The sequence below is a fragment of the Oncorhynchus keta genome, chromosome 14 (assembly GCF_023373465.1).
Source record: "Oncorhynchus keta strain PuntledgeMale-10-30-2019 chromosome 14, Oket_V2, whole genome shotgun sequence".
Classification (NCBI taxonomy): Eukaryota; Metazoa; Chordata; class Actinopteri; order Salmoniformes; family Salmonidae; genus Oncorhynchus; species Oncorhynchus keta.
Genome location: NC_068434.1, coordinates 52,429,146 through 52,452,580, shown reverse-complemented (window position 1 = coordinate 52,452,580; position 23,435 = coordinate 52,429,146). Strand labels below are relative to the sequence as shown.

Sequence of the window (23,435 nt, the reverse complement as noted above, 5' to 3'; positions counted from 1 at the left end):
CATGACTCAATTTATTTAATGGGTTAGGGAGTTATAGTAAGGTTTACAATGTAGCACTTGTTTTCTATTGAAATCACTAGTGAAATAGTTGCCTGACTTTAGAGTTCTGTGAATGAACAACTAACTATACATGACAATAAAATATTAATTTCACATACATTCAAAGCTAATAATCTTAGTGGGTTGTCTGCGGTTGAAAAGCGCACACAAAAAGCGCTTGGACAAATTTGCATGTTTGCTCCTTGACGCTGCCCTGCGACTTCTAGACCTTGTGTTGGCGAGTGACGTACTCAGAGTTGCTAATTTCTCAGAACATTCGACCCACACTCGAGGCATCACTGTTGGGGTCCAGAACAGGAGAGAGTGGATCGGGTAGATAGATGCTCAGGGCGCAGCTTTGGCTTGAGTACTGATGCATACCTTGCTGAAGGAATGAATTTAAATGGTCCTTTTCAAAACAATTTTCTGCAATACATCTGATTATACAGTGATAACTACTCAGTGGACATGTCATCACCTTCAGGTCAGAAACCAGCTCTCAAGACAGCGGGTTCAGGTCAAAGCAGGTTTCAGGTGACAGAGGTAACGGAGTTAGGACCCGTCACATCTGGAGAGCGCACGTCGGGAGGGACTGATGGAACTACGGGTACGACTGGTAGTAAGGGGTCGGCAGGTGGAGAGGAGTCCAAAGGGAGATTTAGCGTAGTCAAATTTCTTGATTCAGGTGGAACAGGAACGGATGCATCTGATGTGGCTCAGAATGGTGACACTGTCAGGAGCACGGGCAGCCATCGTTCGTCCGCAAGCGGTCATACTAACATTTCAGATACCCACTCAAATACGTATTATATGCGAACATTTGGCCATAACACAATTGATGCTGTCCCAAACATCGATTTCTACCGACAAACAGAAGCGCCTCTTGGAGATAAATTGATACGACCAACTCTTTCGGAGCTACACGATGAGCTTGACAAGGTATGTAACCTGCTACCACCTTCTGTTTTGACGCGCCACTACATCGCTATTTACCAGACAGGTGGGGATTGATAGCGCACGCCTCGAGATAGCCTATATTGGTGCCAAGTGTATAAAAAAGTCTAAAAACATGGGGGTATATTGTGTAGATGGGTGAGAAAAATTCAGGGTGTAACACAACAAAATGTGGAATAGGTCAAGGGGTATGAATACTTTCTGAAAGCACTGTATGTAAATCTATAGTTCATCCGTATGTAACGGTTGTGAAACGGCTAGCTTAGTTTGCGGTGCGTGCTAAATAGCGTTTCAATCGGTGACGTCACTTGCTCTGAGACTTTGAAGTAGTAGTTCCCCTTGCTCTGCAAGGGCCCCGGCTTTTGTGGAGCGATGGGTAACGACGCTTCGTGGGTGACTGTTCGCGCCCGGTATGGGCGAGGGACTGTCTAAAGTTATACTGGTACATTCAGCCCTAGTGACACTGTACCACAGGAACAGACTTGGACCTAAAATCAACCTGTGCATTTATAACACACTGGCCCATTTTTCCCCTAGAGGCCCCCAGCCCGGCCCATTGTTTTCCATGAGGCACCTCGTTATTACCCAAATAATAGTCATTCTGCGCTAAAAAAATCAACATTTATGAATTTGCCAGAACGCCCAATGGCCAGTCCATTGATGCTGTATCACAACTGCCAGTGTAATGTGTCTATGCTAAGCTGAAGTGACCTCGTCTGTCACAATCACAGCATTCCCTTCCACAGGGACATTTCTTCTCCTTTGCAGTCCTTTGAATGGACAGTGTGACATCAGGGGCATGACCCACACATTTTGCTCAGACAATGCTCTCTCTGACCATGCCCAAACCCAAACCCATGCCCAACAAACAATGCTGCCGTGGTTCTCTCTCCCTTCCCTATACTCAATGGTCCAGTGTCCCAGTCTCTGGTCTCTAACACTTTATAGCCACGCTATCCTGTTGGATCACTCACATGCCTCTCATGGGGGCAGGTCACTAGTAATGGAGGACAGAGTAGATACATCAGTCCAGCCCACAGGCCAAAATATTGTAGCATCTATTCAAACCACGGGTTCTAGGCCTTCTATATCTAATAATCTAGATATTGCACAATGTTTATGTATACAGTAGAAGTCGGAAGTTTACATACACTTAGGTTGGAGTCATTAAAACTCGTTTTTCAACCACTCCTCAAATTTCTTGTTAACAAACTATAGTTTTGGCAAGTCGGATAGGACATCTACTTTGTGAATGACACAAGTCATTTTTCCAACAATGTTTTTTTCAAGGCCTACCTTCAAACCCAGTGCCTCTTTGCTTGACATCATGGGAAAATCAAAAGAAATCAGCCAAGACCTCAGAAAACAGTTTTTTAGACCTCCACAAGTCTGGTTCATCCTTGGGAGCAATTTCCAAACATCTGAAGGTACCACATTCATCTTGATAAACTATAGTACGCAAGCATAATCACCATGGGACCACGCAGCCGTCATTACCGCTCAGGAAGGAGACACGTTCTGTCTCCTAGAGATGAACGTACTTTGGTGTGAAAAGTGCAAATCAATTTCAGAACAATAGCAAAGGACCTTGTGAAGATGCTGGAGAAAACAGGTTCAGAAGTACCTATATCCACAGTAAAACGAGTCCTATATCGACATAAAACGAGTCCTATATCGTACTTTTTGGAGAAATGTCCTCTGGCCTGATGAAACAAAAATAGAACTGTTTGACCATAATGACCATTGTTATGTTTGGAGGAAAAAGGGGGAGGCTTGCAAGCCGAAGAACATCATCCCAACCATGAAGCACGGGGGTGGCAGCATCATGCTGTGGGGGTGCTTTGCTGCAGGAGGGACTGGTGCACTTCACAAAATAGATGGCTTCATGAGGAAAGAAAAATTATGTGGATATATTGAAGCAACATCTCAAGACATCAGTCGGGAAGTTAAAGCTTGGTCCCAAATGGGTCTTCCAAATGGACAATGACCCCAAGCAGACTTACAAAGTCGTGGCAAAATGGCTTATGTACAAAGAAGTCAAGGTATTGGAGTGGCCATGACAAAGCCCTGACCTTAATCTTATAGAAAATCTGTGGGCAGAACTGAAAAAGTGTGTGTGAGCAAGGAGGCCTACAAACCTGTCTCAGTTACACAAGCTCTGTCAGGAGGAATGGGTCAAAATTCACCCAACTTATTGTCGGAAGCTTGTGGAAGGCTACCCAAAATATTTGACCCAAGTTAAACAATTTAAAGGCAATGCTACCAAATACTAATTGAGTGTATGTACACTTCTGACCCACTGGGAATGTTATGAAAGAAGTAAAAGCTGAAATAAATCATTTTCAAATCAAATCAAATCTTATTTGATGGTTAGCAGATGTTAATGTGAGTGTAGCGAAATGCTTGTGCTTCTAGTTCCGACAATGCAGTAATAACCAACAAGTAATCTAACTAACAATTCCAAAACTACTGTCTTATACACAGTGTAAGGGGATAAAGAATATGTACATAAGGATATATGAATGAGTGATGGTACAGAGCAGCATAGCCAAGATACAGTAGATGGTATCGAGTACAGTATATACATATGAGATGAGTATGTAAACAAAGTGGCATAGTTAAAGTGGCTAGTGATACATGTATTACGTAAGGATGCAGTAGATGATATAGAGTACAGTATATACGTATGCATATGAGATGAATAATGTAGGGTATGTAACATTATATTAGGTAGCATTGTTTAAAGTGGCTAGTGATATATTTTACATCATTTCCCATCAATTCCCATTATTAAAGTGGCTGGAGTTGAGTCAGTGTCAGTATGTTGGCAGCAGCCACTCAATGTTAGTGGTGGCTGTTTAACAGTCTGATGGCCTTGAGATAGAAGCTGTTTTTCAGTCTCTCGGTCCCAGCTTTGATGCACCTGTACTGACCTCGCCTTCTGGATGATAGCGGGGTGAACAGGCAGTGGCTCGGGTGGTTGTTGTCCTTGATGATCTTTATGGCCTTCCTGTAACATCGGGTGGTGTAGGTGTCCTGGAGGGCAGGTAGTTTGCCCCGGTGATGCGTTGTGCAGACCTCACTACCCTCTGGAGAGCCTTACGGTTGAGGGCGGAGCAGTTGCCGTACCAGGCGGTGATACAGCCCGCCAGGATGCTCTCGATTGTGCATCTGTAGAAGTTTGTGAGTGCTTTTGGTGACAAGCCGAATTTCTTCAGCCTCCAGAGGTTGAAGAGGCGCTGCTGCGCCTTCTTCACGATGCTGTCTGTGTGAGTGGACCAATTCAGTTTGTCTGTGATGTGTATGCCGAGGAACTTAAAACTTGCTACCCTCTCCACTACTGTTCCATCGATGTGGATAGGGGGGTGTTCCCTCTGCTGTTTCCTGAAGTCCACAATCATCTCCTTAGTTTTGTTGACGTTGAGTGTGAGGTTATTTTCCTGACACCACACTCCGAGGGCCCTCACCTCCTCCCTGTAGGCCGTCTCGTCGTTGTTGGTAATCAAGCCTACCACTGTTGTGTCGTCCACAAACTTGATGATTGAGTTGGAGGCGTGCGTGGCCACGCAGTCATGGGTGAACAGGGAGTACAGGAGAGGGCTCAGAACGCACCCTTGTGGGGCCCCAGTGTTGAGGATCAGCGGGGAGGGGATGTTGTTGCCTACCCTCACCACCTGGGGGCGGCCCGTCAGGAAGTCCAGTACCCAGTTGCACAGGGCGGGGTCGAGACCCAGGGTCTCGAGCTTGATGACGTGCTTGGAGGGTACTATGGTGTTGAATGCCGAGCTGTAGTCTGACATTTCACAAAATATATTTTCTTAAAATAAAGTGGTGATCCTAACTGACCTAAGACAGGGAATTTTTACAAGGATTATTTGGTTAAGGTCTATGTAAACTTCGTACTTCAACTGTACACGCATACCTGCATGTCAAAGGTTCCATTTCCATAGGAAAGCGTGATATGGAGTGATATTAGTGCCAACGGAAGTTGAATTTGAATATTGCATTGTATTGCACAAATGGAACTGAATTGTACTTTAAAGGGGCAAACTGCAATTGCTATACCCATTTTTAGACTCTTATATTAAGGTTGAGGCAAGGAGACCAGATCGAACCGCCCCATTCCACCCTCCGTTCCCTGCGACGATTTGAACAAGCTACCATTCAAAAGTTTGGGGTCACTTAGAAATTTCCTTGTTTTTGAAAGAAAAGCCCATTTTTTGTCCATTAATTAGAAATACAGTGTAGACATTGTTAATGTTCTATTGTAAATTACTATTGTAGCGGGAAATGGCTGATTTTTAATAGAATATCTACATAGGAGTACAGAGGCCCATTATTATCAACCATCACTCCTGTGTTCCAATGGCACGTTGTGTTAGCTAATCCATGTTTATCATGTTAAAAGGCTAATTGAACATTAGAAAACCCTTTTGTAATTATAGAAAGAGGAGTGGGAGGCCCCGGTGGAGTGGGAGTGGGAGGACACACCTTAATCTTTTCTTTTTATTGTCCAGTCTGAGATACGGCTTTTTCTTGCATCTCTGCCTAGAAGGCCAGCATCCCGGAATCGCCTCTTCACTGTTGACGTCGACACTGGTGTTTTGCGGGTACTATTTAATGAAGCTGCCAGTTGAGGACTTGTGAGGCGTCTGTTTCTCAAACGAGACACTCTAATGTACTTGTCCTCTTGCTCAGTTGTGCACCGGGGCCTCCCACTCCTCTTTCTATCCTGGTTAGAGCCAGTTTGCGCTGTTCTTTGAAGGGAGTAGTATACCGAGTTGTATGACATCTTCAGTTTATTGGCATTTTCTTGCATGGAATAGCCTTCATTTCTCAGAACAAGAATACAGTGCCTTGCGAAAGTATTCGGCCCCCTTGAACTTTGCGACCTTTTGCCACATTTTAGGCTTCAAACATAAAGATATAAAACTGTATTTTTTGTGAAGAATCAACAACAAGTGGAACACAATCATGAAGTGGAACGACATTTATTGGATATTTCAAACAAATCAAAAACTGAAAAATTGGGCGTGCAAAATTATTCAGCCCCTTTACTTTCAGTGCAGCAAACTCTCTCCAGAAGTTCAGTGAGGATCTCTGAATGTTCCAATGTTGACCTAAATGACTAATGATGATAAATACAATCCACCTGTGTGTAATCAAGTCTCCGTATAAATGCACCTGCACTGTGATAGTCTCAGAGGTCCGTTAAAAGCGCAGAGAGCATCATGAAGAACAAGGAACACACCAGGCAGGTCCGAGATACTGTTGTGAAGAAGTTTAAAGCCGGATTTGGATACAAAAGTATTTCCCAAGCTTTAAACATCCCAAGGAGCACTGTGCAAGCGATAATATTGAAATGGAAGGAGTATCAGACCACTTCAAATCTACCAAGACCTGGCCGTCCCTCTAAACTTTCAGCTCATACAAGGAGAAGACTGATCAGAGATGCAGCCAAGAGGCCCATGATCACTCTGGATGAACTGCAGAGATCTACGGCTGAGGTGGGAGACTCTGTCCATAGGACAACAATCAGTCGTATATTGCACAAATCTGGCCTTTATGGAAGAGTGGCAAGAATAAAGCCATTTCTTAAAGATATCCATAAAAAGTGACGTTTAAAGTTTGCCACAAGCCACCTGGGAGACACACCAAACATGTGGAAGAAGGTGCTCTGGTCAGATGAAACCAAAATTGAACTTTGGCAACAATGCAAAACGTTATGTTTGGCGTAAAAGCAACACCCTGAACACACCATCCCCACTGCCAAACATGGTGGTGGCAGCATCATGGTTTGGCCCTGCTTTTCTTCAGCAGGGAAAGTGAAGATGGTTAAAATTGATGGGAAGATGGATGGAGCCAAATACAGGACCATTCTGGAAGAAAACCTGATGGAGTCTGCAAAAGACCTGAGACTGGGACGGAGATTAGAATTAGAATGGCCAAGTCATTAGAATGGCCAAGTCAAAGTCCAGACCTGAATCCAATCGAGAATCTGTGGAATGAACTGAAAACTGCTGTTCACAAATGTTCTCCATCCAACCTCACTGAGCTCGAGCTGTTTTGCAAGGAGGAATGGGAAAAAATGTCAAGTCTCTCGATGTGCAAAACTGATAGAGACATACCCCAAGCGACTTACAGCTGTAATCGCAGCAAAAGGTGGCGCAACAAAGTATTAACTTAAGGGGGCTGAATAATTTTGCACGCCCAAATTTTCAGTTTTTGATTTGTTAAAAAAGTTTGAAATATCCAATAAATGTCGATCCACTTCATGATTGTGTCCCACTTGTTGTTGATTCTTCACAAAAAAATACAGTTTTATATCTTTATGTTTGAAGCCTGAAATGTGGCAAAAGGTTGCAAAGTTCAAGGGGGCCGAATACTTTCGCTAGGCACTGTAAACTGACAAGTTTCATAAGAAAGTTCTTTGTTTCTGGCTATTTTGAGCCTGTAATCGAACCCACAAATGCTGATGCTCCAGATACTCAACTAGTCTAAAGAAGGCCAGTGTTATTGTTTCTTTAATCAGAAGAACAGTTTTCAGCTGTGCTAACATAATTGCAAAAAGTTTTCTGTAACGGGGAGGAGTAGTAGGAAGGATCGGAGGACCAATGCGCAGCGTGGTATGTATCCATCATGTATGTTAATAGGAATGAACGGCCGGGCTATCGACACGAGTTCGCTGCAATGTAACGTGCCGGGCTATGCCTGCGCACGGCATAATATGCCTCACGGCATAACACGGTGCCTGACCGGTCCGCCTCTCTCCACGGTAAAGCACAGGGAGTTGGCTCAGGTCTCCTACCTGACTTAGCCACACTCCCCGTGTGCCCCCACCATAACTTTTTGGAGCTGCCTCTCGTCCCAGCCGCACTGCCGTGCTGCCTCCTCATATCGCCGCCTCTCCGCTTTCGCTGCCTCCAGCTCTGCCTTGGGGCGGCGATATTCCCCAGCCTGTGCCCAGGGTCCTTTGCCGTCCAAAATCTCCTCCCATGTCCAGGAGTCTAGAGATCGATACTGCTGCTCTGACGAGGAGGAGTAGTAGGAAGGCTCGGAGGACCAATGTGCAGCGTGGTATGTATCCATCGTGTATTTTAATAGGAATGAATACGAAAATACAAAAAAACAAGATAATCAAAATGAAAACCGAAACCAGTCCCGAATGTTTCCGTTTCAGTGTTTGCACCAATCACCCATGAAACACATGTGGGAAAAGGCTACCTTAGTATGATTCTCAATCAGAGACAACTAACGACACCTGCCTCTGATTGAGAACCATACAGGCCAAACACAAAACACAACATAGAAAAACGAACATAGACAACCCACCCAACTCACACCCTGACCATACTAAAACAAAGACATAACAAAAGAACTAAGGTCAGAACGTGACATTTTCTCATGATCAATTTTCCTTTTAGAATGATAAACTTGGATTAGCTAACACAACGTGCCATTGGAACACAGGAGTGATGATTGCTGATAATGGACCTCTGTATGCCTATGTAGATATTCCATAGTCCAGCTACAATAGTCATTTACAACATTAACAACGTCTACACTGTATTTCTGATCAATTATATGTTTATTTTAATGGGCAAAAAAATTGCTTTTCTTTCAAAAACAAGGACATTTCTAAGTGACCCCAAACTTTTGAACGGTAATGTTTTTTTTAGGCTAATATAGGACTATAGGACTACATGATCAATATGTAGATGCAACCTTTTCTGTCTGTTATAACTAAGGATATTGCAGTAGCACAAACATAAGCAGGCGTCAGACAAATGCATTTAGCCTACATGACATCATGTAACATGTAGCAAATTTTATTTTACCTTTATTTAACTAGGCAAGTCAGTTAAGAACAAATTCTTAACGCTGGCCAATTGTGCGCCATCCTATGGGATTCTCAATCACAGCCGGTTGTGACACAGCCTGGAATCAAACCAGGGTCTGTAGTGACGGCCCTAGCACTGAGATGCAGTGCCGTAGAAGGCGGTGGCCCGTTCCTGTAGGTTCATGCTCTACAACATCCGCAGAGTACGACCCTGCCTCACACAGGAAGCGGCGCAGGTCCTAATCCAGGCACTTGTCATCTCCCGTCTGGATTACTGCAACTCGCTGTTGGCTGGGCTCCCTGCCTGTGCCATTAAACCCCTACAACTCATCCAGAACGCCGCAGCCCGTCTGGTGTTCAAACTTCCCAAGTTCTCTCACGTCACCCCGCTCCTCCGCTCTCTCCACTGGCTTCCAGTTGAAGCTCGCATCCGCTACAAGACCATGGTGCTTGCCTACGGAGCTGTGAGGGGAACGGCACCTCAGTACCTCCAGGCTCTGATCAGGCCCTACACCCAAACAAGGGCACTGCGTTCATCCACCTCTGGCCTGCTCGTCTCCCTACCACTGAGGAAGTACAGTTCCCGCTCAGCCCAGTCAAAACTGTTTGCTGCTCTGGCTCCCCAATGGTGGAACAAACTCCCTCACGACGCCAGGACAGCGGAGTCAATCACCACCTTCCGGAGACACCTGAAACCCCACCTCTTTAAGGAATACCTAGGATAGGATAAAGTAATCCTTCTCACCCCCCTTAAAAGATTTAGATGCACTATTGTAAAGTGGCTGTTCCACTGGATGTCATAAGGTGAATGCACCAATTTGTAAGTCGCTCTGGATAAGAGCGTCTGCTAAATGACTTAAATGTAAATGTAGACCACTGCACCACTCGGGAGCCCTGTCTACACATTGCATTGGGGCAAAACAATCTGAGTTTTAACCATAGATAACATGCTACCAAATTATTCTTGAAGAATATAACTTAGGAATGCCTCATGACCTTAGTTCAACTGTCATACCCCATCAGAACCCAAAATATAAGCTTGTGTTACTCCATTGTTTGTAAATAATGCAGACAATGCAAAACATGGTTACAACTATTATTCTGAAAGCATTCATGGTCAGTCCTTTCATTCATAGCTCTGTCTATGAATTTGAATGGGATTAATCACATTTCTCCAGGCCCATCCCTCAGCTGTTAACCAAAACAGTGACGCGGTGACCCTTTGTTATTGTTTGAACTTCCGATTTTCAGTTCATCAGAAGATCCACATTATAGCAAAAAATATGTTGCCGCTTTTAGGGTTAAAGGTCATTTCCAATTGAGTCGACATATGTGACTCAACACCTGGATTCAGTCTTATGTAGCAACATTTGAAATTGTGTTTTCTACATTGGATAAAAGTAGAGACTCAGAGCTACAAAATGGTACATCATACACTACATTTGAGGAACAATGGGAGAGTAATTCTGCTTTGAAAGTTGATTAACTTGTAAACTCACTTTTGAGAAATTGGCCTTTGAATGTTTTGGTATCTAGCAAAGAGCTCTTCTTTGTCTACATCCATTCAGCATCGTTCACACCATCTTAAGCTTTAGCCCCACCCAACTTGTTTCGCTCTCGTAGCGCACACTTAATATATAATAATAATATATGCCATTTAGCTGACGCTTTTATCCAAAGCGACTTACAGTCATGTGTGCATAAATTCTACGTATGGGTGGTCCCGGGAATCAAACCCACTACCCTGGCGTTACAAGCGCCGTGCTCTACCAACTGAGCCACAGAAGGACCACTTGACGCTCTGGCCGATGATTTGTTTACTTATGGATAACATGAAAACAGCCTAACCAGCTCTGCTGGCAACAATTTCATTAGGCTTTTTTGCAGATGTTTATTGACACCGGCCATATTCAACGGGTGTTGTACACGCGTCATGTAACGTTCGCTAACAAGCCAGCCAGCTAACGTTAGCTAACAGTACACTTTAACTTAAGACATATAGCTAACTAGGCAAACAATGAACCTAGCTAGGTAAACAAAGTGTAAGTTCACACACAAGTAATGTTAGCTACGGGGCCCGCCAGCTAACGTTAGCTAGCTAGCTAACAGTATACTTTATCTTAAGACATGTAGCTAGCTAGCTCGCTAAGTAAACAATGAACCTAGCTAGGTAAACAACGTTTAAGATCACACACGTCACGTAACGTTATAGCTAACAATCCCGCCAGCTAACATTAGCTAGCTAGCTAACCGTACACTTTATCTTAAGACTTGTATTTAGCTGGGTAAACAATGAACCTAGCTCGGTAAAAAAACATTTAAGATCACACACTTCACGTAACGTTAGCTAACGAGCCAGACAGCTAACGTTAGCTAGTTAAGCAACAATGAACACAGCTTGAAATGAAACCACTTTCTGTCAAAGTTCGAAATGTGTAATATCTGAAAATGTAGCTAGCTAACACTAGACTATCTTAAGTGTATACATCATCATGCATGATGGACGCATCTCCCTGTCAAGAATGCCATACCACGGTTTCTGTTAGTTTGAAGATGTAATTGGAGACAGGTGTTTTCTCCATCTATTTAACTATTATACTCTAATTCCATTGATTTCAAAACTTGATCCTCCAGAAAGTGGAGAGCAATACTTATGCAGGTCCACAACACAATAAAAAAAATGTAAAAGCCGCGTTCGACAGGATTACCAACACTGACGAGCTCAAAATAATAGACAGAAGCCTTCTATGGCAGATCAATCTGAACTCATTTCTCGGCATGTCCAGGCCACACAATATCTTAGCCAATCATGGCTAGTGGAAAGGTTGCAAACCTTTTCTGTGGCTTAAACAACAAGGCTCGTAATTTAACAATTGTGTTTACAGATGGCATACAAGGTTGTTATGAAGGCACATGAAAGTTCACATGTTTGAGAAGGCATTTCTGCCCCAAAAAACGCATTTTGATTAAAAAAATATATTTTAAGATTTAATGGCTAGATTCAATCCGATCGCCTATGATCATATTAAAGGCAACGTTTCCGAGTTTGCGTTCGCTTCATATGTGACCCAATTCATGAAACAAGAGCCGTTTGAACGTCTAAAATATTTTTTTTTCAGCATTTGTTATGTGTGGTATTTTTCAGGAGCCATTGGATGAGGATGGCTTTCCTATTGGGGAAGAGTCTACTCTTGCTGAGGAGGCTGCAGCCAAAGAAGGAACAAAGGAACAAGCAAAGGGAGGAACCATCAAGTTTGGCTGGGTCAAAGGTGTCCTGGTTAGTACTGGATCTGGACCAGAACTGGATCTGGGAACTAAACATTTTGTTGTCTCTGGCCCAAACATCCCGTTTTTTTCTTTTAGAACTATTCAAACTCTACCATGTTCTCCTTATTGCTCTGTGGTGAATCATTGAATTTCACATCAATGTAAATTAAATCATTTCAAAGACATCCAACACAAATCTAGAAACAAGCTTTCAAATGAATGGTTTCCCCCCACTATAGAAGTATGTGTTGGTAACATGAATGTTGTCACCTGTGTGTCTGTGTTTTCAGATACGTTGCATGTTGAACATCTGGGGTGTGATGCTCTTTATTCGCATGTCATGGATCGTGGGACAGGCAGGCATTGGTACGTAGGTGATGACTCATGTTCAATCCAGACCAAAATATTTAAGGTTTCAAACCTCATAGTATTGCTTGAGCATTGGGCATGTTAGTTTTGCATCACCCAAACCCCTTTCAGGGTTTGTTCATTTTAGACCATTCCATTGGTCTTAAAGTGAAATCTCCACCTGGGGCACCAGGTGACACAAAATAAACACACCCCTTGTTATAAAGTTTGTTACCATAAAATTATATACTTGCAGGTATATTATTATTATGCTTTTTGACCAAGTGGGCCTAGTAACATGGTCTATAACTAGGGCCCAGAGTTTTTCCAGGTCAGGTAAAACAAATTCCTACAGGCCTTTGTCCCAATCGATTTTACCTGTAAGCATGATGGGAAAGTTATCTACTAAAAGATAATTTACTCATCTTTTTTTAACAGGTCTGACATGTGTTATTATTCTGATGGCAACAGTTGTAACCACCATCACTGGACTCTCCACCTCAGCCATAGCAACCAATGGGTTTGTGCGAGGAGGTAAGGGAAAGCTTTATTCCTGATGAAATGCTAATATATTAACAATGTATTAGGATCCTGTAGCAGAATTATATAAATTAGGTATTAGAAGAGATTGTAAGGAGTATTAATTTGGTAAAGTTTTTGGGATCCTTCATGATGCCGGGATTAAATCCGTAGAGCACTGGCGACAGAAGCGTCACGCCCGTGCAGAAGGGCATGTGCCCCCTCAGATTTGTCGAAAAAAATTATAATGCCCTTTTAGTGTAACCCAGATAGGTTCCTAATCTCCCAACCTCATAACTAGTTACCAAAAGCATTTCAGCCTATCGATCAAGTTAAAGTAGCGGGCAAGGTTGGTAGACCTTCTTTTTCTAGAAAAGCAAGCAATTAAACGTACTGAATAAGACTCACATTCCTTTCAATCTTTTACCCAGATTTCCTCAGAGATGTGAGAAGCATATTTAGTTAGTTTTTGTACAGAATTACTGTCAGGAGGATACAGACAGCTCAAGAGGTATGCTTAGATATGCAGAAAAATATACTTATTTTTTTATATAGAACTAAGCATAATGTTTATGGCTCTAGATTGCAGGAAAAAGCTGTTTCAGACCACCCCCCAGCCATCCTTACGTATTTGTGCCCCCTCAGATTTTTGTGGTGCCAGACGCCCCTGGCTGTCGACACTGGATTTTAAAGGCAATGTTCCAGCATTTGCGGACATCACAATCACAATAAACGCATAAAATGTCAGCTCAATCGGAAATTACCTTTAAAGTCAGTTATAGTGTGCTGAGCATTAACACGCTTGAATTGTGATTCTGGTCTAACCCTAGCATGTTTCTGGTCTAACCCGTCTTCAATTCTTCCTCCTATTTTAGGTGGAGCATATTACCTCATATCAAGGAGTTTGGGCCCTGAATTTGGCGGCTCCATTGGTCTCATCTTCGCCTTTGCTAATGCTGTGGCTGTGGCCATGTATGTTGTGGGCTTTGCTGAAACTGTCGTTGAGATGCTTAATGTAAGGAACATTTGATATGCCTGTATAGTGAACGTTGATTGGATCGCTGTGTGCAATGTTGACATTTTACATAGCAACAACAGTAACAGCCCTGGGTGATTGTTTCCTGATTGACAGGATGTAGATGCCCTGATGACAGATGAGCTCAATGACGTCCGTATAGTGGGCACCCTCACTGTCATCCTGCTTCTGGGCATCTCAGTGGCAGGGATGGAGTGGGAGGCGAAGGTAAGACCTACAGAGCAATGCACTGTCACACATAGTAACACAAGGAAACCTTGCTTTACTTTAGACTCTTGCCGTAGTGACTTTATGGACCACTCCTGACCCAACATTCCCTTCCAGGCCCAGATTGTGTTGTTGGTCATTCTTTTGGCTGCCATCTTCAACTATTTCATCGGAACCGTCATCACCATGGAGTCAAAAGAGCCCAAAGGCTTCTTTGGCTACAAAGGTTTGTCTGATAGTTCAACAATGCACTCATTTCCATATCCCAAATTGTAATTCTCCTTCTGTTGAGCATGCATTACATTAATCTAATCTCAGATGTGTTTGTGCTTTTGCCTACCTAATTGTAATTCCATAAGGAGTTGGCAAGAGTGCAGAAACAGACTGGCACACAGGCTAGCATTATATTTAATGGCTTACGACTGCCCCCATTGAATCAAGATGAAATTCTCACGTTGTGTTCTTTTTCATCCGAAGCGGCTATCATGATGGAGAACATGGGACCGGATTTCCGAGACGGCGAGACATTCTTTTCCATGTTTGCCATTTTCTTTCCGGCTGCAACAGGCATTCTGGCAGGTGCCAACATCTCAGGAGACCTTACAGTAAGACCTTGGCCTCTCTCAAAGGTCCAATGCAGCCGTTTTATATCAATATCAAATCCTTTCCCAGTAACAATGAAATACTTTACTGTGATTGTGTTAAAACGGTAAAAAAATAAACAAAAAAAGCTTCTTAGCAGATAGCAATTTCTCAACCAAGAATTTTGCAAAGACTGTCTGTGAGTGGTCTGAGTAGGGTTGCAAAGGGAGGGTATTTTACTGGAAACTTTACCAGAATTTTGGTATATTTCAAGGCTTTTATGTAATCTATCAAAATACTTCTAGTGGCCCTTTTGGGTAGATTATTTTTTGAAATTGAACCTTTATTAAACTTATCACGTGTCTGCAATTATCTCTGGCTCTCTCTGTGTACTTATCACATGTAAAATATATGAAATAATTAAATAAGATAATTTAAAAATAGAATGACAAAGCTGTAAAATGTTATCCTAAATATAAACCATCAACTTAGTGAATACTATTGGTGTTTGATGTTTTATTTTACTTAACCAGGCCAGGCATTTAACCAGGCAAGTCAGTTAAGAACAAATTCTTATTTTCAATGACAGCCTAGGAACAGTGGGTTAACTGCCTGTTCAGGGGCAGAACGACAGATTTGTACCTTGTCAGCTCGGGGGTTTGAACTTGCAACCTTCCAGTTACTAGTCCAACGCTCTAACCACTAGGCTACCCTGGGTTTCAGCATTTAATATCCTTTATATTTATTTTACTATGTCAATGTTTTTCTTGTCAATGTTTTGGCGTCAAACTGGTGGCAGTTGTGGGAAAAGTAAATAGTTGGATGAGTTGCAGAGGTACAGTAATTGAAAATTGTTGTTCAGATGTTTTTTTATTAATTAGGCCAATATTTTCTATTGGACCAAATGGTCTATCTACTAGAAACTCATGGACAATATGGACACAGATTTATACAAAAAATAATACTATATGTGAATACATTTGTTTTAAGTTTTTCCAGTATAAATTACCAAAGTTACAATAGATTGCCATCGATTTTCTCTTAATTACCAAAATTACTGAAGATTCTGGTAACATTGATAAATTACCGGTAGCTTTGCAACCCAGTGGTGGAAAAAGTACCCAATTGTCATACTTGAGTAAATGTAAAATACGTTAATAGAAAATGACTCAAGTAAAAGTGCAAGTTGCCCAGTAAAATACTACTTGAGTAAAAGTCTAAAGTACTTGGTTTTTAAATATACTTAAGTATTAAAAATAAATAAAATGGGTAAAATGTACTTAAGTATCAAAAGTAAAAGTATAAATCATTTCAAATTATTTATATTAAGCACCATTTTCTTGTTTTTTAAATTTACGGATAGCCAGGGGCACACTCCAACACTCAGACATATTTTACAAATTAAGCATTTGTGTTTAGTGAGTCCGCCAGATCAGAGGCAGTAGAGATTTCCAGGGAGGTTCTCTTGATAAGTGTGTGAATTGAAAAAATGTCCTATCCTGCTAAGAATTCAAAATGTAACAAGTACTTTTGGGTGTCAGAGAAAATGTATGGAGTAAAAAGTACATGATTTTCTTTAGAAATGTAGTGAAGTAAAAGTACAGCTACCCCAAAAAACGACTTAAGTAGTACTTTAAAGTATTTTTACTTAGGTACTTTACACCACTGTTGTAACCCTAGGTTAGGCCAAAACTCCATCACACCAAAACAGGCAAACATTTCAGGCGGTCTTTTCAAACAGCTCTTACACTAAAAGGGCATTATCATTATTTTCACAATTGCACAGTATTATTTCAACCTCCATAGTGTGTATGAAATGTATATGTATAATGTATATGAAACACAGGGAATCCTAGTTTTTGAATTCACTGGGCCTTTAAAGGAATACTACTGTACACTCGAAAACTAAATTTTTGCATTTTGTTCATTAGTCCACTGTTAATATAATCCCTAGAAAGGGTGCATGTCAGCAGTGACGTTTTCAAGATGGAGCACTTTCAATATAGAGCAAAAACTGTCATGCGTTTTTAATGTATTCACAACAAAACATTGAGAAATATTTTGTTCTGTCCCCCAGGATCCTCAGTCAGCCATTCCAAAGGGCACTCTTTTGGCCATCCTTATAACTGGAATTACTTATGTGGCAGTGACTGTTTCTACTGGTAATCTTTCTCTTTATAAAATGAACATGAAGTTACAGTAGCAAGACGAGTACACTGCTTAAAATGAATAAAAATTCCACAATTCGTTAATTGAAGACTCAAGTTAATATTCTCATCCTTTCTTACAGGATCTTGTATCCTTAGAGACGCCACTGGCGATCACAATGATACCTCCAGTGTCAGTGACTTGAACTGCACGGATGCTGCCTGCACACTTGGTTATGACTTCTCGATTTGTAAGGAAGGAGGCTGCAAATTTGGACTTATGAACGATTTCCAAGTATGTCTGGGCCTGGGGTGATGTGTAGGATTCTCTTAACATTGACATTAACATACACCTCCAATAATTATTAACCTCACATGATGTAACAAAGATTAGCCAGAGAGCCTACAACTTAAAGGGATAGTTCACCCAAACTACAACACTGCATATTGGTTTCCTTACCGTGTAAGCAGTTTATGGACAAGGTAAGACACCTATCCTGATTTGGTTTTGTTTACCTGGTCGCTGTCAGGAAGAAAACCAATACGTAATTTTGTAATTTAGGTGAACCGTCCCCTTTAAAATAGTCTCACGCATTATAACCCCCACCCCGATTCTGATTGTCATTCAAACTACTGGTAGAAGCAGGTCTCCTACCTCTGCTGAAAGTTGACCTCTAGTCTAGCACAATGCTCTGCTTGGATGTTTTCAGATATGCTTTTTTCCCAAAAGTAATTATTCTTTAAAATAGTCACCTGGCATAGAGCCTTATAAAAGAGAGGGTAACCTTATATGATCCTTTAACACCATGGTAGTTGTTTGATGTGGAGCGCTGAGAATTTGATTTGGGTTAGTGTTGGGCAATTTAGTGATAAAATGGGCTGCAAATAATTATTTTGTCTCTCACGGCAGTTCAGAAGCTGCATTTCTCTCACTACGCTATTCTCCTTTCTGCTTGAATTTTTGACAATAGATGTAGGGGCTTGCAGTGTTAGTTAGTGGTAAACAATGGGAGCTGGGATAATAGTGCTTGTGTTGTGAGTCACAAGGCATTCTCTAGGTCTTGAATGAGACCATTGACAGCAACCACTGTGCGTAGGCACCCACCCTCTTTGTGACACTGATATCATAGGCAAGTGGTACAGGGTTACCCAGTACCAAAGCCAAGTGCACTTACATGGCATTACTGACAAAGGCACTTGTCGATTGGTTTGCACGGCAGACATAGAGTTGAACAATACACCTTGCTGTTGTTGTTTTTTTGTTATGAATACACACTGCAAGCCTTTTACAAATTGGTCATGGTTAGCACTAATCTTTTTGTATTTTCTGACATGCTCTTATACCTTGAGGTGTTTTGCCATGACTTTGCATGACTTTCTCCCCACTACCACTAATGGCTTAGCACCCCTATGGTACCCTCTATAACATGACGTTTGTTTTTGCATTTCAATCTTTTCAATAGCTGTAGTTTAATCTCAGTTCATGAGAGAATGTGTGTGTTGCCTGATATCATTGAAGGTGCCAACTAGTGAAGTAACGTCTAGGCTTGTTGTTGGCTAGGTCATGAGTTTGGTGTCTGGGTTTGGACCTCTGATCACTGCTGGTATTTTCTCTGCCACGCTGTCATCAGCCCTGGCCTCTCTCGTCAGTGCCCCAAAAGTCTTCCAGGTGAGAACCCTCCTTCAGTATTTGTTATGTTTCGAGTATTTTCGAGGAGTACATTTTTAGGGCCGGTTTCCCAGACACAGATTGGGCCTGGACCTAAAAGCATGCCAATGGAGAATATACTGTATATACATTTCTTCATATGGGCAGAATATTGTAGAAAATAAATAAATAAACATGTGACAGCTGGCTGGTCGCTCTGTAATCAATAAGCTACCATTTTTTCGATATGAAAAGGAGACAAAAATATAACTGACCTGCACTGCACATAGGAAAGTGTCCAGATGACTGTGAGATAATTGACCAGTAGGCAAAGTGCGCATGTTCTGAAAGTTTCATTCGAATCAATCATGAATACACTAAGAAACCTAGTCTATGAGATGGTGCGCTAATAATGGCAGCACCACTTTATCAAATGTTCATAATGATAATTTAAACCATGCCGTGAAAACAGTTTTTACGGGCACACAAATCCAAAACGATGTATGCAATTGCAAAATCGAACGCTTTTACCCGAAAGTCACCTAACTTGCTTGGTTCTTCAATAGGCTATGGGTAGGCTAATTTACCTACTTGTTAGATGTGCTTTTGGTGTCCAGCTGTTAGGTTAGGCCTAGTGTTATTGTCAACCATCATCAGCTAATCCAGGATTTTTCTGAATGACAGTCAAGTGACAAACAGCTGTTGTGAGATAGCATGCGATGCAAAAACAGTTATGTTGATTATCTGCTTGATTTGCAGCAGGGTCTACAAGATGTAACAAAGAAAGCATCAAGGTAATGAGTTAATGTTTTCATATGTTTCTGTGCGTCGGATTGGACACTGGAGGCTATTGTGTGCAATAGTGTAAGATAGCCTAGGCAAACACCCAATGGTATTTTCCTATCAATTCATTCAGGACTTTTAATGAAAACAAATGAGTAGCCTAGTGGGCTTGTAAACAAACTGATTTGGTGAATTTGAATGATGTAAATATTGATGATGATGGTGAGAGCCCAATAGTAGATGGACTCCGATCCCTTTAATCATAGAGGCTATTGTTACTTTGTGTCTCTAAAATCATAATGTTGCTATTGCTATTGTCATGTGACAAAGAGTATTTTTTTCAATTGAAACAACCAAATATCGGCCTTTTTCACATGAACTGTTTATTGTCATAAATTCGGTAGCCTATGCTACAAAATATAATATTCTGCCCATAGCCTAAAGAACAGCTACATGATTTAATGAAAAGCAGCAAAGAAACACAACATTGTTTCACATTCTTTAATAAAAGACTCAGAAACAGAAACAGGCAATTGGCTACAGCTCTCTTCACAGTTTCCCGCCAAATAGGCCGACAAGGAAACTATATATCTCAACGACTTTGAGTGTGCGGGGGTCTGAACGCAGCGTAGTACATTCCACAAAAAGTTTTGCTCAACAAAAAGACACGTATGCGGCTTAATCTGTGTCCGGGAAACTGCCCCTTAGAGATTATTTAAGATATCCAATATTATGTCAAAAACGAGTCAATTTAATTGGATGTTAGACCTTTCCCGCTTTATATGCTTGGATTTGGTTTCTCAATGTATTTGTGTGGCTGTTTAGGCTTTGTGCAAGGACAACATCTACCCAGGGCTCCATGTCTTTGCTAAGGGATATGGAAAGAACAATGAACCTTTACGGGGCTACGTCCTCACCTTCTGTATTGGTCTGGCCTTCATTCTTATTGGTAGGTTATTTTGTACATTATTGAGCATTATGGGTAATGAAGTCATTCTAGTTTCCAAACTGGCCAACAAACAGATGACTACAGTGTACAAAATGCTTGAAAAGATCCACTTCATTCTTTCCCTGTCACTCATGTATCAGTCTATTTATAGTTTTATTTGTGATTTCTCCCCTTAGCTGAGCTGAATGTCATTGCTCCCATCATTTCAAACTTCTTTCTGGCCTCATATGCCTTGATAAATTTTTCTGTGTTCCATGCATCTCTGGCCAACTCTCCAGGTAAGGATTGGTTTTGATATATGTACTCTCCGATATATTCACTTTTTATTCAAATTAATCGTTGCCCTTTACACTCGTAGCCATATACTGGTTGAAAATGGCAGATCTGACTGATAAATCCTAAATTGGAATGCAGCGGCTGTACAGTAACATGCTATACATCATCACGGTAACCCAATTTCAACATAAACAAACCTTGTGTAAAATATGTTGAATTTGTACATTTAAAACAATGTCAGATCTTCAATATTATATCCACTATCAGAAAAAAAACAATAGGCTGGGTAGCACCTCCTACTGGAAAATGTATCTATAGTTACCCTTTGGTTTCCCATCCTGGGTTTGAATCAAGTCCTGCTATGATATTTGTCACTGATTATTACCAATGTACTATCATGAGAATATTTTTTTAGAGATCTCCACTTCCAAACAAATAGATTCACTGTTGCTATTGAAGTCATTCCAAAGGGTAGGTTTAACAAAGCAAATTAACCAATGTGTTTCAAGCTCTGGTTTATTTAACTTGTAATGATATTTAGTGATATTGAATTGTGGTTGGTTGTCAACTATATTTTTAGTTTACATTGTTTGCTAAACTGAAAACAGACACTGTCCAAACAGTTGGTGCTCTACCCTGAATGACGGGTCGCCACTGAGTCATTGGGGCTCAGATGCAACTATCCAAGCAGTAGAAACAGCTCCTTTAAAAGCTGATACTTGGTTGTGTTGTCAACCAAACACAATTCAACATTTTCTTTGTAATACAGTAAATAAATAGCCTAAAGTCAAAGCTATCTTAGAAACTAATGTAGCATTCAACCTTAAAATGAGTAAGACATTCATGGCCACATTTTCAAATCAAATCAAATTGTATTGGTCACATACACATATTTAGCAGATGTTACTGTGGATGCAGCAAAATGCTTTGTGTTCCTAGCTCCAACCGTGCAGTATATCTAACAATTCACAACAATACACACAAATATAAAAGTAAAATAATGAATTTAAGAAATATATAAATATTAGGATGAGCAATGTCGGATTCACTAAAATGCAATGTCGGATTGACTAAAATAGAGTAGAATAGAAACAGTATATACATATGAAATGAGTAAAGCAGTATGTAAACATTATTAGTGACTAGTGTTCCATTATTAAAGTGATCAGTGATTCCATGTCTATGTATATAGGGCAGCAGCCTCTAAGGTGCAGGGTTGATTACCTGGGTGATAGCTGGCTAGTGATGGCTTTTTAACAGTCTGATGGCCTTGAGATAGAAGCTGTCTCTCGGTCTCAGCTTTGATGCACCTCTACTGACCTCGCTTTCTGGATGATACTGTAGCGGGATGAACAGGCCGTGGCTCGGGTGGTTGATGTCCTTGATGATATTTTTGGCCTTCCTGTTACATCGGATGCTGCAGGTGTCCTGGAGGGAAGGCAGTGTGCCTCCAATGATGGGGCTCAGATGCAACTATCCAACCACACCCCCCTCTGGAGAGCCCTGCGGTTGTGGCCGGTGCAGTTTCCATACCAGGCAGTGATACTCCCCGACAGGATGCTCTCAATTGTGCATCTGTAAAAGTATTTGAGGGTCTTTGGGGCCAAGCCAAATTTCTTCAGCCTCTTGAGGCTGAAGAGGCGCTGTTGCGCCTTCTTCACCACACTGTCTGTGTTGGTGGCCCATTTCAGATCGTCAGTGAATGTGTACGCCGAGGAACTGGAAGCTTTCCACCTTCTCCACTGCGGTCCCGTCAATGTGGAGAGGGGCATGTTCCCTCTGCTTTTTCCTGAAGTCTACGATCAGCTCCTTCATTTTGTTGACGTTGAGGGAGAGGTTATTTTCCTGGCCCTCACCTCCTCCCTGTAGACTGTCTCATCATTTTTGGTAATCAGGCCTACTATGGTTGTGTCGTCTGCAAACTTGATGATTGAGTTGGGGGCGTGTGTGGCCAAGCAGTCACAGGTAAACAGGGAGTACAGGAGGGGGCTGAGTATGCACTCTTGTGGGGCCCACGTGTTGAGGATCAATGAAGTGGAAGGGTTGTTTCCTACCTTCACCACCTGGGGGGCGGCCCGTCAGGAAGTCCAGGACCCAGTTGCACAAGACGGGGTTCAGACCCAGGACACTGTGCTTGATGATGAGCTTGGAGGGTACTATTGTGTTGAAGGCTGAGATAGTCAATGAACAGTATTCTTAAATAGGTATTCCTCTAGTACAGGTGGGATAGTGCAGTGTGCAGTGCAATGGTGATTGCATTGTCTGTGGATCTATTGAGACGGTAAGCAAATTGAAGTGGGTCTAGGGTGTCAGATAAGGTAGAGATGATATGATCTGTAACTAGCCTCTCAAAGCACTTCATGATGACAGAAGTGAGTGCTACAGGGTGATCTGCAAATGCTCTAAGAGCACGGCTAGGGATGCCCCCTGGGCCGGCAGCCTTGCAAGAGTTAACACGCTTAAATTACTTACTCACGCCGGCCACAGAGATGGAGAGCCCCCAGTCCTTGGGAGAGGGCCACGTCGATGGCACTGTGTTATCCTCAAAGCGGCGAAGAAGGTGTTTAGCTTGTCTGGGAGCAAGACATCGGTGTCTGCGACGTGGCTGGTTTTCCCTTTGTAATTCGTGATTGTCTATAGACCATGCCACATGTGTCTGAGCTGTTGAATTGCGACTCCACTTTGTCTCTGTACTGACGTTTTGCCTATTTGATTACCTTACGAAGGGAATAACTACACTGTTTTCCCAGTCACTTTGCCATGGTTAAATTTGGTGGTTCATGCTTTCAGTTTAGCGTGAATGCTGCCACCTATCTATGGTTTCTGGTTTGGTAGGTTCT

The 23,435-nt window shown here is 41.8% G+C and overlaps 1 protein-coding gene across 1 annotated transcript in view; it reads left to right on the top strand.

Moving 5' to 3' along the window:
- Nucleotides 1-287: 287 nt before the first annotated feature.
- Nucleotides 288-23,435, top strand: part of LOC118393615 (solute carrier family 12 member 2) — a 42,366-nt gene continuing 19,218 nt past the window's right edge. Inside the window, exons 1-13 of the mRNA XM_035786451.1 lie at nt 288-978; nt 11,979-12,110; nt 12,391-12,466; nt 12,887-12,982; nt 13,843-13,982; nt 14,100-14,210; nt 14,328-14,436; nt 14,688-14,815; nt 16,870-16,954; nt 17,083-17,234; nt 18,501-18,608; nt 20,196-20,319; nt 20,496-20,597. Coding sequence (XP_035642344.1) covers nt 508-978; nt 11,979-12,110; nt 12,391-12,466; nt 12,887-12,982; nt 13,843-13,982; nt 14,100-14,210; nt 14,328-14,436; nt 14,688-14,815; nt 16,870-16,954; nt 17,083-17,234; nt 18,501-18,608; nt 20,196-20,319; nt 20,496-20,597 — 1,834 coding nt within the window. The 5' untranslated portion in view covers nt 288-507. The remainder of the gene's footprint in view (nt 979-11,978; nt 12,111-12,390; nt 12,467-12,886; nt 12,983-13,842; nt 13,983-14,099; nt 14,211-14,327; nt 14,437-14,687; nt 14,816-16,869; nt 16,955-17,082; nt 17,235-18,500; nt 18,609-20,195; nt 20,320-20,495; nt 20,598-23,435) is intronic.